The sequence below is a fragment of the Aquarana catesbeiana genome, linkage group LG04 (genome assembly GCF_042186555.1).
Source record: "Aquarana catesbeiana isolate 2022-GZ linkage group LG04, ASM4218655v1, whole genome shotgun sequence".
NCBI classification, from domain to species: Eukaryota; Metazoa; Chordata; class Amphibia; order Anura; family Ranidae; genus Aquarana; species Aquarana catesbeiana.
Window position 1 is genome coordinate 574,487,176 of NC_133327.1, and position 12,363 is coordinate 574,499,538.

Sequence of the window (12,363 nt, forward strand, 5' to 3'; positions counted from 1 at the left end):
AAAATGCCCTGTGTTCAATCGGTTAAGTTTGTTTCAGTGGAAAAGCATCACTACAGTGGACTGTAAAGGTTTAAAGGTGCCCATTCACACTATTGCTCTGCAGTAGCGTACAGCTAATGTGTGTAGGTACTATGCAGGGCCATTTATTCTAAAGGCACCCCAACACAACTTGCCAATGCATGTGTGTTGCGATTCCCTGTCAAAAATGCTACATGCATCTGTTTTGTTAGGCAGCCCAGTTAAATAAATCAATTCAAGTTAACACCAAATGGGCCCTTAATGTTTGCATTCAATAACAAAAGGAAGTGCAAAGTTATAAAAAGCAAGTACCATCACCTCAAGTGGTTAATCATTATTACAGGCTTGGTAATTAACATTGCAGTTGTGCCTGAGGACCATTCTGTTTGAAGACTACACATTTTTATATTCTGAAATAAGTCATTCAATATACAGTATGTAGGACAGAAAATGTGGTCCCCTGTCCCTATAATATCAGACAGTATGGTTATATCCGATTAAGGCAGGTTTTGCATCACTAAATGTTGATTTATTTATGTATTTATAACATGTTACGAAAACTGTGATAAATGGATTGCTAGTGCAGAAAGTTAGATGGATTTGTTTTTCCCCAAAGGTGGTCTTATGGGTCCTGTTCGAATGATTTCATCTGGTCATGAGTTGACAACGGATTATGATGAAAAAACTCTCCATGAACTCGGATTTAAGGACATGCAGGTATTTATTATGTAATTGGCTTGACTTGGTATTTTTCTTTATTTGATTAAATTTTTCTAACCATTTAAACTTCTGTCTCTTATTCCTTATGAATAGCTGTTAGCATCATACTTGCTAAATAAATTATTCCTTTGTTCAGAGTTATAACTACAAAGTTGCAGGCAGGTTTCATATATTTTTCTTCCAGGTTCTAGGATAACAGAACGGTTAGGTGCCAATATCCTTAGTCTCTCAGCCCACTACAGATGGAAATGATTTTTGGAAATTATTTTTCAAAATAAAACCACAACTTCACTGGCATTGTCACCATCTCATGTTCAGGGAACAATACCTGGGCTTGGTTACAATACATTTTTGACTGTCGTCCTCAACCCTTGCAGTTGTTGTCATTTTTTTTTTTTTCTTCAGTGGTTAAAGCGGAGCTCTAGTCTCCTGTGTAAAAATTAGGTCAGTAGCTACACAAATTGTAGCTGCTGACTTTTAATAAATAGCCACTCACCTGTCCATTGATCCAGCGATGGGCTCACCCCAGCTGTTCTCCCCTCCTGTCGCCTGTCCCTGTCATGTTGACTGTGGGCACCCGGCTGTGACAGCAGCTCCACAGCTGAGTGCCCACTGCGCTTGCTTGAATGGCACTGCTCCTTGTGTATGGTCCCGTAGTCTTCTGGGACCTGGCACTTGTCCCAGAAGACTGCAGGGGGAGGAGAACTTCTGTTTTTTATTGCCTAGGCGATTGGAGTGAAAGTAGGGGCCTGGGTACCTGTGAAGATCAGGTACCGCTCCCCAAAAGTGCCATTTCTTCACCAGGTGCAGAGAAGGAGGCCTTAGAGCAGAACTTCTCCTTTAGGGTGCAGCTCTGCTTTTAAAAGCTTACCAGACTTTTAGTTGTAACTGAAGGGAAATGGGATAGAGGAAAATTAAAATGCTGCTTTAATGTATCTAGAGCAGTACTCAATAAATAAATATATATAATTTCACAAAAGTGAGTACACCCCTCACATTTTTGTAAATATGTTATTATATCTTTTCATGTGACAACACTGAAGGAATGACACTTTGCTACAATGTAAAGTAGTGAGTATACAGCTTGTATAACAGTGTAGATTTGCTATCCCCTCAAAATAACTCAACACACAGCCATTAAAGTCTAAACCTCTGGTAACTCTGGCAAGTGAGTACACCCCTAAGTGAAAATGTCCAGATTGGGCCCAAAGTGTCAATATTTTGTGTGGCCACCATTATTTTCCAGCACTGCTTTAACCCTCTTGGGCATGGAGTTCACCACCAGCGCTTCACATGTTGCCACTGGAGTCCTCTTCCACTCCTCCATCACGACATCACGGAGCTGGTGGATGTTGGAGACCTTGCGCTCCTCCACCTTCCGCTTGAGGATGCCCCCCAGATGCTCAATAGGGTTTAGGTTTGGAGACCTGCTTGGCCAGTTCATCACCTTTACCCTCAGCTTCTTTAGCAAGGCAGTGGTCGTCTTGGAGGTGTGTTTGAGTCGATATCGTGTTGGGATACTGCCCTGCGGCCCAGTCTCCAAATGGAGGGGATCATTCTCTGCTTCAGTATGTCACAGTACATGTTGGTATTCATGGTTCCCTCAATGAACTGTAGCTCCCCAGTGCCGGCAGCACTCATGCAGCCCCAGACCATGATGCTCCCACCACCATGCTTAACTGTAGGCAAGACACACTGGTCTTTGTACTCCTCACCTGGTAGCCGCCACACATGATTGACACTATCTGAACCAAATAAGTTTATCTTGGTCTCATCAGACCGCAGGACATGGTTCCAGTAATCCATGTCCTTAGTCTGCTTGTCTTCAGCAAAATGTTTGCTGGCTTTCTTGTGCATTATCTTTAGAAGAGGCTTCCTTCTGGGGTAGCAGCCATGCAGACCAATTTGATGCAGTGTGCGGTGTATGGTCTGAGCACTGACAGGCTGACCCCCCCACCCCTTCAACCTCTGCAGCCATGCTGGCAGCACTCGTACGTCTGCTTCCCAAAGACCACCTCTGGATATGATGCTGAGCACGTGCACTCAACTTCTTTGGTCGACCATGACGGGTCCTGTTCTGAGTGCAACCTGTCCTGTTAAACCGCTGTATGGTCTTGGCCACCTTGCTGCAGCTTAGTTTCAGGGTCTTGACAATCTTCTTATAGCCTAGGCCATTTTTATGTAGAGCAACAATTCTTTTTTCAGATCCTCAGTTTTTTGCCATGAGGTGTCATGTTGAACTTCCAGTGACCAGTATGAGAGAGTGAGAGCTATGACAATTTAACACACCTGCTCCCCATTTACACCTGAGACCTTGTAACACTAAAGAGTCACATGACACCAGGGAGGGAAAATGGCTAACTGGGCCCAATTTGGGCATTTTCACTTAGTGGTGTACTCACTTTTGTTGTCAGCGGTTTAGACATTAATGGCTGTGTGTTGAGTTATTTTGAGGGGACAGCAAATTTACACTGTTATACAAGCTGTACACTCACTACTTTACACTGTAGCAAAGTGTCATTTCTTCAGTGTTGTCGCATGAAAAGATATAATAAAATATTTACAAAAATGTGAGGGGTGTACACACTTTTGTGAGATACTGTGTGTGTGTGTGTGTGTGTATATGTGTGTATATGTGTATGTATATGTGTATATATATATATATATATATATATATATATATATATATATATATATATATATATATATATATATATATATAGTATGTATGTGTGCTGTAAATTGCCTTCAGCATTGTTTTTTTTTTTTTTTGTAATCAAAAAGGTGTTTCTTAAGTTCACACAGTTTCCAATGCACAAGCATCACTTAGTAATACAGTTTTCATGCATAAAGTACAGTCCTCCCAGTGTCTATCATATTTAGCTCGTCTTATAAACGTAAGATGTTACCAACATACAAATACATAGCCAACATTCGACTATTGTCCAGCAATAAAACTTTTATGATCCCGCAGGACATTGCAACAATCTAGACATTACCAGTTCCCTGGGACTTAGTCCAGGGGTGTCCAACCATGGTGCCCAAATTTTTTCGAATCTGCCAGGGCTACCCCTATGTTGATAGATGTATTTTTCCATAACCAAGGTATTTCCCTTGTGTGCTATCCAGGATGCCATTGTGGGCAAGGAGACTGATTTCCAGCCACTCAAAATAATTTTACGTGCTTGGAACAGTGCCCTGGAGAGTGCTATTCTAGTTACCTCCTCCGGGACAACTTCCTCCAGGACCCCTAGTATGCAATGGATTGGATCGAAGGGGGCGGTAGTCCAGAACACCTGATTAAGCGTCCCAAGCACCTCACTCCAGTACCTATGCAGTTTTGGGCATCTCCAGAGTAAGTGAATGAGATCGCCTTGATTTCGCCCGCATCTGCTACATAGAGATAACGACCGCCTACCCATTTTATATGGTCTAAGTGGGGTGTAGTGTACTCTAAGAATTCTATATAATTGGGAGATCTTTTGAGCTACATTGAGAGAACATATATTAATTGACTGCAGGACTTCCTCCCACTGGTCTCCTGTAAGTGGACCTACATCGTTCTCCCATAGGGATGGTGCCTTAGTTGGGTGAGCTTTTTTAAATGATACATCAATAGCATTTGATAGCAATGTGAGATAATCCCTTTAGTTTCCGCACTGGTCTGCAATAAATGAAAGATGGGGTGCTCGACATAGTCCATTGGGTAGCGCTTCCCTGTGCACCCACCGCATGTCGGAGTTGGAGATAAGGGTAGTACATAGTAGGAGGTAGCTTAAACCTGGCTTGCAATTCAGGGAATGACAGTAACTTGCCGTTCTGGAATATGTGCGATAATCAAGTAACACCAAAGGGGCGCCATCTGGGTCCCTGTTTAAGTTTTGCTAGTTCGTCATAAGAGAAAATCCCCCATATCGGACTATATTCCGTGAATCCAGTCACCTCTTGTAATTGTCTACCCTTATTCCAAATTTTTTGGATTAAAGTGAAGGTGGGTATCAGTTTGTTAGACTTGTGAAACACCTGAGGCCCATCAGAATAGTCTCCGCTCCAGATCCAATCAGCAACAGCCGCGCCGACAAGCCGGCTGGATCCTGGGCCATGGAACCAATCAGGTGCTGCATTTGGGCCGCGATATAGTACAGCCAAGGGTTGGGCACTGCCAGTCCTCCACTGTCTTTAGGGTTCTGCAACTGTTCTAATTTAATTCTGGGGGGGGGGGGCCTGTGTTCCACAATAGACGTCTAAAGAGGGTGTTGACCACCCTAAAGATTTTCAGATGAATCACAACCGGTGAGTTGTGTAGGAAGTATGGTAGCTGTGGCATCGGTATCATTTTTATTAAATTTGCCTTACCCGCCCTAGACACATGCAAACTAGTATCCCCTAAATTGTCCGACCGTTTGACCCAAATTTTTATGATTCACAAATCGTACCTTACACCACTCAGAATATCTAGGTACAAGAGAAATCAGTCCACTGTGTGCCCAATGTGCAACCAAGCTGTAGGTACTTTCTTCCATCTATTGTGGCAATGCCCTCAGATTCAGGCATTCTGGACATAGGTAGTACGCTTCCTCCATGACACTATGGGCTCACCTGTAACACTTCAACCCAAAATATGCCTCCTAGGAATCTTATCAGATCCAGAGATCAATACATTTCATAAGATATTTCTACATGAAACACTTTTCTCTGCACGAAAGGTTATAGCTAGAGTCTGGATGAGGCCCAATCCTCCGGAGATTACACATGGGATAGCGGAAGTCAATAACACTTTGCCTTATAAGAAACTTATATATTCACACAGAGGGTGCCCTTCAAAGTATGACAAAATATGGGACAAATGGGCTAAGACACCAGAAATCTGCATATGAGTGGAAAATACACACAGGGCGTCTCAAGAGACAGCATACCTATGCATCACACACATAGAGCGAGAGTTAGCAGAGATTTGGCTGGCATAGACTGTACAATTTGAAATAATTTGTAATGTACATGACACTATGGGACATAACCTGTTTTAATATGCATAACATGGGGGAAAATATGGTAAGATATTTGATACAATCTTGTATGTGATCCTACATGTTTATCTTGGAAACTGTATTGATGTATGTCTTGTATACAATACTTTTGTTTAATCAATGAAAGTTTATGTTTAAGGGAAAAAAAAAATTTGCCTTACCCGCCAGCGAAAGTTTAAGATTGTTCCAAGTGTTAATTTTGTCTCCTAAATCTAGACAGTAAGGGGTGTATATTCAAGTGGCAATAATCTGCAAGTTTAGGTGAAATTTGTATTTGCATGAGGTCACCATTGGAATCGGGCAGGAATCTGGTAGATCCACTGTTTGTTCCCCATCTAGCACCATCAGGGCTGACTTAGACCAATTGATTGTCAGTCCAGAAAAGTGCCCGAATCCTGAAATAATGGCGATCACCTCAGCCAACAAGGTGGTGGTGTCCCCCAGGAAAAGCATCATGTCGTCGGCATATAACATAATCTTCTCGTGAAGGTCACCAAATCTAAATCCTGCAATCCCCTGGCTTGCTCTCACCACAGCCGCCAGTGGCTCAATAGTGATGGCGAAGAGCCAGGGAGACAGGGGACAACCCTGCCTTGTGCCCCTGCCCAAAGCGAACGCATGAGACATCCTGCCAGACGTCCTTATAGTCTGCGGGGAGGCATATAACAGGTTAACCTAGGCTATGAATCAGTCTCCAAACCTGGTCAGCACAGCCCATAGGTATCGCCAGCTAACAATGTCAAATGCCTTATAGGTGTTTAGGGACAACAGAGCCCTGTTTCCCCCATTGTCCGCCTGCAGCTGCATGTTTAAAAACAGGCGCCTAAGATTAGTGGCCGTGGATTTTTGCGGCATAAAGCCTGCCTGGTCAGGGTGTATTATAGAAGCTATGACCCGGTTGACCAGTAGCGCCAAGACCTTAGCCAGGATTTTAACATCACTCTGGAGAAGAGATATAGGCCTATAGGAACCTGGGTCAACCGGATCCTTCCCGGGTTTAAACAACAGAATTATATTAGCTCTAGTCATTGAGGGCGGTAAACATCACTCCTCAAGGGAGGCATTAAATACTTCTAATAAGTGTGGCATTATCTGTTCACCATATTGAGTAAGGACCTCCATGGGGATGCCATCCTCCCCTGGCGCTTTACACGTGGGAAAGGAGCATGCCGCACTTTGTAACTCCTTCAGGGTCAGAGGGGCCTCTAACTGCTGCCTGGCCTCTTCTGACAGAGAGGGCAAGTCAATCCCTGACAGATATGTTTCAAGATCCGTATCCGAGTAGCCATCCCTCGCCCCGTAGAGGTCTTTGTAGAAGGATGCCAGCTCAGATGTAATCTATTCTGGGTCATTAACCACCCTGCCACTCGCGGCACAGATCGCTCCAACTGCCGGGGATTGTTGTTGAGACCTAGCTATTTTTGCCAGTAGGCGTCCTGTTTTCTCCCCTTCTTCATAAAATGCCAACTTGGTGAAAAACCGCTTGCGTTTTGCAGCGGAGGATCTCAAGTGGTCTAGAGAATCCTGGGCCGAAATCCCATGCCTCCCTTGCAGAATCGGTAGGATCCATGACATAATTCCAGCTGATGGACCTGGTCCCCCACCTGTTCCAGTAGAGCTGAGGATTTTCTTTTAACTGTAGCTATCTCTGCAATAAACACCCCTCTGAGATAGGCCTTGAAAGTCTCCCATTTTTGGATTTTATCCGTACAGTGACTGTGTGATTGAAAAAAATCGATCAATTTGGATTGCTATGCGCTCAGGGAAAGTAAACAATTTGAGCCAGAATGCATTAAGTTTCCAATGAGCCTTGGGTTGCGAGGAGGGGGGTTGAGTAGTCAACCAAAGAACCACCGGCGAGTGATCAGACACTCCACGGGGAAAATACTCCACCCTGGAAGTGCTGTCCATTATATTGGGCGTGCCTATACTAAGGTCAATACGTGACAGTGATCCATGGGTTTTGGAAAAACATGAAAACTGTTTCGTGCCCGTGTTACGTAAGCGCCATATGTCTATCCGACCCACCTCTGCCATTAAGCGGCTCAACGCAGTACCCCTGTTGCCCCTTGGGGGAGAAACCGAGGGTTGTCTATCCAATTTAGGGTCTAGATAACAATTGAAATCCCCCATAATCAGCACTGGGACATCAGGTTTACCTGTCAAGTAAGTCAGCAATAACTGTAACACATCCCGTGAAAACGGGGGTGGGATATATATAAAAGCTAGCAGTAGTGTTAAAGTATATAATTTACAGTAGATAAAGACACATCTACCAGAAGCATCCACCATCGAATCAAGTTCCTGGTATACCAATGCTTTGTGTATCAATGCACTCGCCCCACGTGAATACGCGGAGTGATATGACTTGCCAACCCAGGCGTATTGCAAACACCCCACATTTTCTCCCAGGAGATGGGTCTCCTGAAGGCCAATGATGGCGGGGTGGAATTTGCGTAGACATGAGGAGATCACAGTCCTCTTCAGAGGGTCATTCACTCTCTGGACATTCCACGATACTATAAGCGTGGACAACATTGCAAACAGAAATATATTGAAAAAGGAACCCTTTGTGAGCCATCCGATTCTTAAAGATCAGGTTGACTCGGACTGTACAACAGCTCAAGTGTAGTGAATCATATTGCATCAAAAAATAATTGCCCTGCATGGGGGCTGCACATTGGAAACAAATTGTTCGTAAAAAATGAAAAGTCTTGCGCAACTGCGTGGTAAAACGGTAGAAAACAAAACATAATCTGAAAGTAGTGAAGGCCTTGGACCTAGCCATGATTAAACGCACATAGCCAGAACCATTCCTTTTACGCCAACTGGGCATTGAAACAGAAGCCATACAACCCATGCCTTCACATAACGCACATACACCCGACACGGTAACTAACATCACCCTTGTGGGCTGTTGCTATTGGTGAAAATAATGAACAATTAACATGTAAAGTTCCTCTTCAGAATGGTGAACAAAAAGAAAAAAGGGAACTTAGTGCCCTATACTTTCCATTATGTCGACTGCCATACAGGGTTTATCCATTTTCTCGACCTTGGCGACTGAGATCCTGCTCATTACGATCAAGCCAGGCTGCTGCTTCTTGTGCATTTTCAAAGATTTGGTGTTGTCCTCCGGCAGTCACCCTAAGCTTTGCTGGAAACATCATTGCATATGTTAATTGCAGCCTTTGTAGCCTTTTCTTGGCATCAGCAAATTTCGATCGCCTACGTTGCACTTTTGCAGAGAAGTCCGGGTAAAATGAGATTTTGGCTCCATTGTGTGTGACAGTGCCCTTTTCTCCTTCCAGACGTAATACCACCTCCCTACCATTGTAATTCAGTAGTCTGGCCAGCATCGATCGTGGGGGGTTGCCAGGCGGTAGGGGTCGTGGGGGCACCCTGTGTGCCCTTTCCACAATGTAAATGGGGGAAAAAAGCTTCTTTGCCCAAAACTTCTTGCAACCATCCTTCAATAAATGTTGTAGGATCCCGGCCTTCCACCTTTTCAGGGAGCCCCACTATACACACATTGTTGCGTCTTTTTTTTCAGGCGGTTCTCAATGTCGTCTGTTTTACTGAGAGCTTGGAAGGCGTTTTGAGTGGCCATTCTGACATCCCTGTGAAGGGGGAGCAACTGGTCCTCCACGTCGCTCACCCTTCCCTCCACAGCCATGGTTCTCTCCCTGATCTTCTGAAAATCTTGACGCATGAGAGATACTGTTTCCCTCGGCCCTCCAAATTTCTCCTTTAAATCTTCCACAGAGGCAGTACACTTATGCACAGCGTGCAGGATCTCACTCAGAGAGGGTTGCGCACTATCATCAGAAGGGGAGTCAGATGGGTCAGACGTGAGATCCTGCTGCATGTCTAATGGCACTGTGTAATCCAGCATACTTGTGTCCTCCCTGCTTTCCAGCTCAGAGGAGCATAAGGGCTGATGTGAAACAGGCAGGGGGGAGTCGGAGCATCCAGCCAGCTTTTGATTGTAATATAGCATGTCCCTGGGTTGCTCTTTGGATTTCAGAGGCTTGTGTGACTTGCCCCCCTGCTCAGCGTTTTTCTCCAGGCCGCGCTGTGGTTTAGGAGGCTGAGACTGTCCGGCGCCATCTTGGCCAGCTTGGGGCTCCAAGGCCGCGGCCTCTGCTTGATTCCCCCGGGTCATCATCCGCTCGGAACCAGCGGCCAGCAGTACCGAACACTTCCAGGAGGTAACAGGCAGCGTTTTTAGGCAAAAACGGGCAAAATCTATGGCGAGGAAAGGGTGAAATGCAGGATCATCTGCGGGAGCTCCGCGCAGCAGGTCCGCTCACATGCCTCGTCAGGCCACACCCCCTTCAGCATTGTTTTTCTTTTTGCTGGAGGTCATCATTTTGCTGAAGTCCAGAGCCCCTGAACAACAGCAGTAAATCATAAAGCGGAACTAAACCCATTGATTTAAAGTGGAACTTTAGTCAGAACATGAAGTCCTGCTAGATCACTTCAGGCTGGCCTCTTTTGCAAGTATAGCTATGTACACATTACAAATAAGTGCCTATACTGTTTAAAATCCAGTAATACACTGTCTCACCCTGCTCTGCACGTTCTCAGTTGCTCTCCATTTTTAGGCATTGCTGAATTTGTAGAGGCCGATCTGCTGACAGCCTTAACGCAGAATTAAAACCACCTGTCCTTTACAGCCAAGGAAGCTGTTTGATCTGCAACTGCCATGGTGCTGCACATGTGTTCAGTTATTTGATGGTTTGACAGTTTGGTTGAGGAAACAAGCAAATATGACGGTTAGTAATCCCGCTATTTCAGGAATGTAACTTTTTTGAAACTGTTAAATCGATGGGTTTAGTTTTGCAGTATGATTTACTTCTGCTCAGGGGCTCTGGGCTTCAGCAAAATGGTAGCCACCAGCAGGAAGAAATCTGAGCAATGCTAGAGGCAATTTGTAGCACACCGTAAATTTTGGTAGCATAATTATTAATGTGGAGTGTATGTTCTTTACTTAAGAACATTGTTTTTTTATCAGGTTGTTATGGGTAAAGTTACGCTTAAACTGTTTCAAATAACAATTACATTCCTAGAATGCTAGTGTCCTGAACAAAACTGTGAAACCATCAAATGGCTGCTGTCGTATTTGATCACATGTGCAGAACCATGGCAGTTGCAGATCAAACAGTAGATGGCAGCTTCCTTGGCTGTAAAGGATAGGAGGGTTTAGTTCTGCTTTAACCACTTAAGGACCGGAAGATTTCCCCCTTAATGACCAGACCATTTTTTGCGATACGGCACGGTCGTGCGACGCTGTACCCGAACAAAATTGACGTCCTCTTTTTCCCACAAATAGAGCTTTCTTTTGGTGGTATTTGATCACCTCTGCGGTTTTTATTTTTTTGCACTATAAACAAGAAAAGATAGTCAATTTTGAAAAAAAAAAAAAAAAAGAAACCCATTATTTTTTACTTTTTGCTATAATAAATATCCCCCCCAAAAAAACGAATTTCTTCATCAGTTTAGGCCATTATGTACTCTTCTACATATTTTTGGTAAATAAAAAAAATCGCAATAAGCGTATATTGATTGGTTTGCACAAAAGTTATATAAAAATCGCAGCTCACCGCCATTACTAATAAAAGAAAAATTAATAATAAAAATGCCATAAAACTATCCCCTATTTTCTAGACGCTATAACTTTTGCGCAAACCAATCAATATACGCTTATTGTGACTTTTTTTTTTTTTTACCAAAAATATGTAGAATACATTTCGGCCTAAACTGAGGAAAAAAACATTTTTTTAATATATTTTTGGGGGATATTTAATATAGCAAAAAGTAAAAAAATGCTTCTTTTTTTTTTCGAAAGTGTCGCTCTTTTTTTTTTGTTTTATAGCGCAAAAAATAAAAACCGCAGAGGTGATCAAATACCAATAAAAGAAAGCTCTATTTGTGGGGAAAAAAGGACGTCAATTTTGTTTGGGTGCAACGACGTACGGCCGCGCAATTGTCAGTTAAAGCGACGCAGTGCTGAATCGCAAAAAGTGCTCTGGTCAGGAAGGGGGTAAATCCTTCCGGGGCTGAAGCGGTTAAAGTGGTTCTAAACACTAAAGGTTTTTTTTTACCTTAATGCATTCTCTGCATTAAAGTAAAAAAAAAAAAAAAAAAATAATTCACTGCCGTTACCCCCACAACCCCTCACCAATACACTTACCTGAGACCTCTATCGATCCAGTGCTGTGTCCAGCTACAGGCCTTCTCTTCCTAATCTCACAAACTTTGCTGAGAGCAGCGGTAGCCATTGGTTCCTGCTGCTGTCAATCAAATCCTGTAAGGAGGGAGTGAGGGTAGGGCTGAGCCGTGCTGTGTCTCTCGGAGTGTGCTCCCATAGCAAGCAGGTTGCTATGGTGTCATGCGCAAAAGACATGGAGTGGAGAGCGCCGGGAGGGGGAGGGGGGACCTCGGAAGAGGAGGTAAGGAGCTGCTTACTATTGCAAAGAGCTGGTAAGTATAAACCTCCTTTTTATATTAATTAAAAAGGTTTTTGTCTTTACAATCTTTTAAGTAAAGAGAAAAATGTCCCCTTTTAAGCATTTGCAGAAAACTAAAATAATCA

The 12,363-nt window shown here is 43.7% G+C and overlaps 1 protein-coding gene across 4 annotated transcripts in view; it reads left to right on the forward strand.

Annotated features, from left to right (window-relative positions):
- USP34 (ubiquitin specific peptidase 34) overlaps window positions 1–12,363 on the forward strand; it is a 317,003-nt gene that overhangs the window by 137,301 nt on the left and 167,339 nt on the right. For all 4 annotated transcript variants that reach the window (XM_073628084.1, XM_073628086.1, XM_073628085.1 and 1 more), the window contains one exon: window positions 635–735. In XM_073628084.1, coding sequence (XP_073484185.1) covers window positions 635–735 — 101 coding nt within the window. The remainder of the gene's footprint in view (window positions 1–634; window positions 736–12,363) is intronic.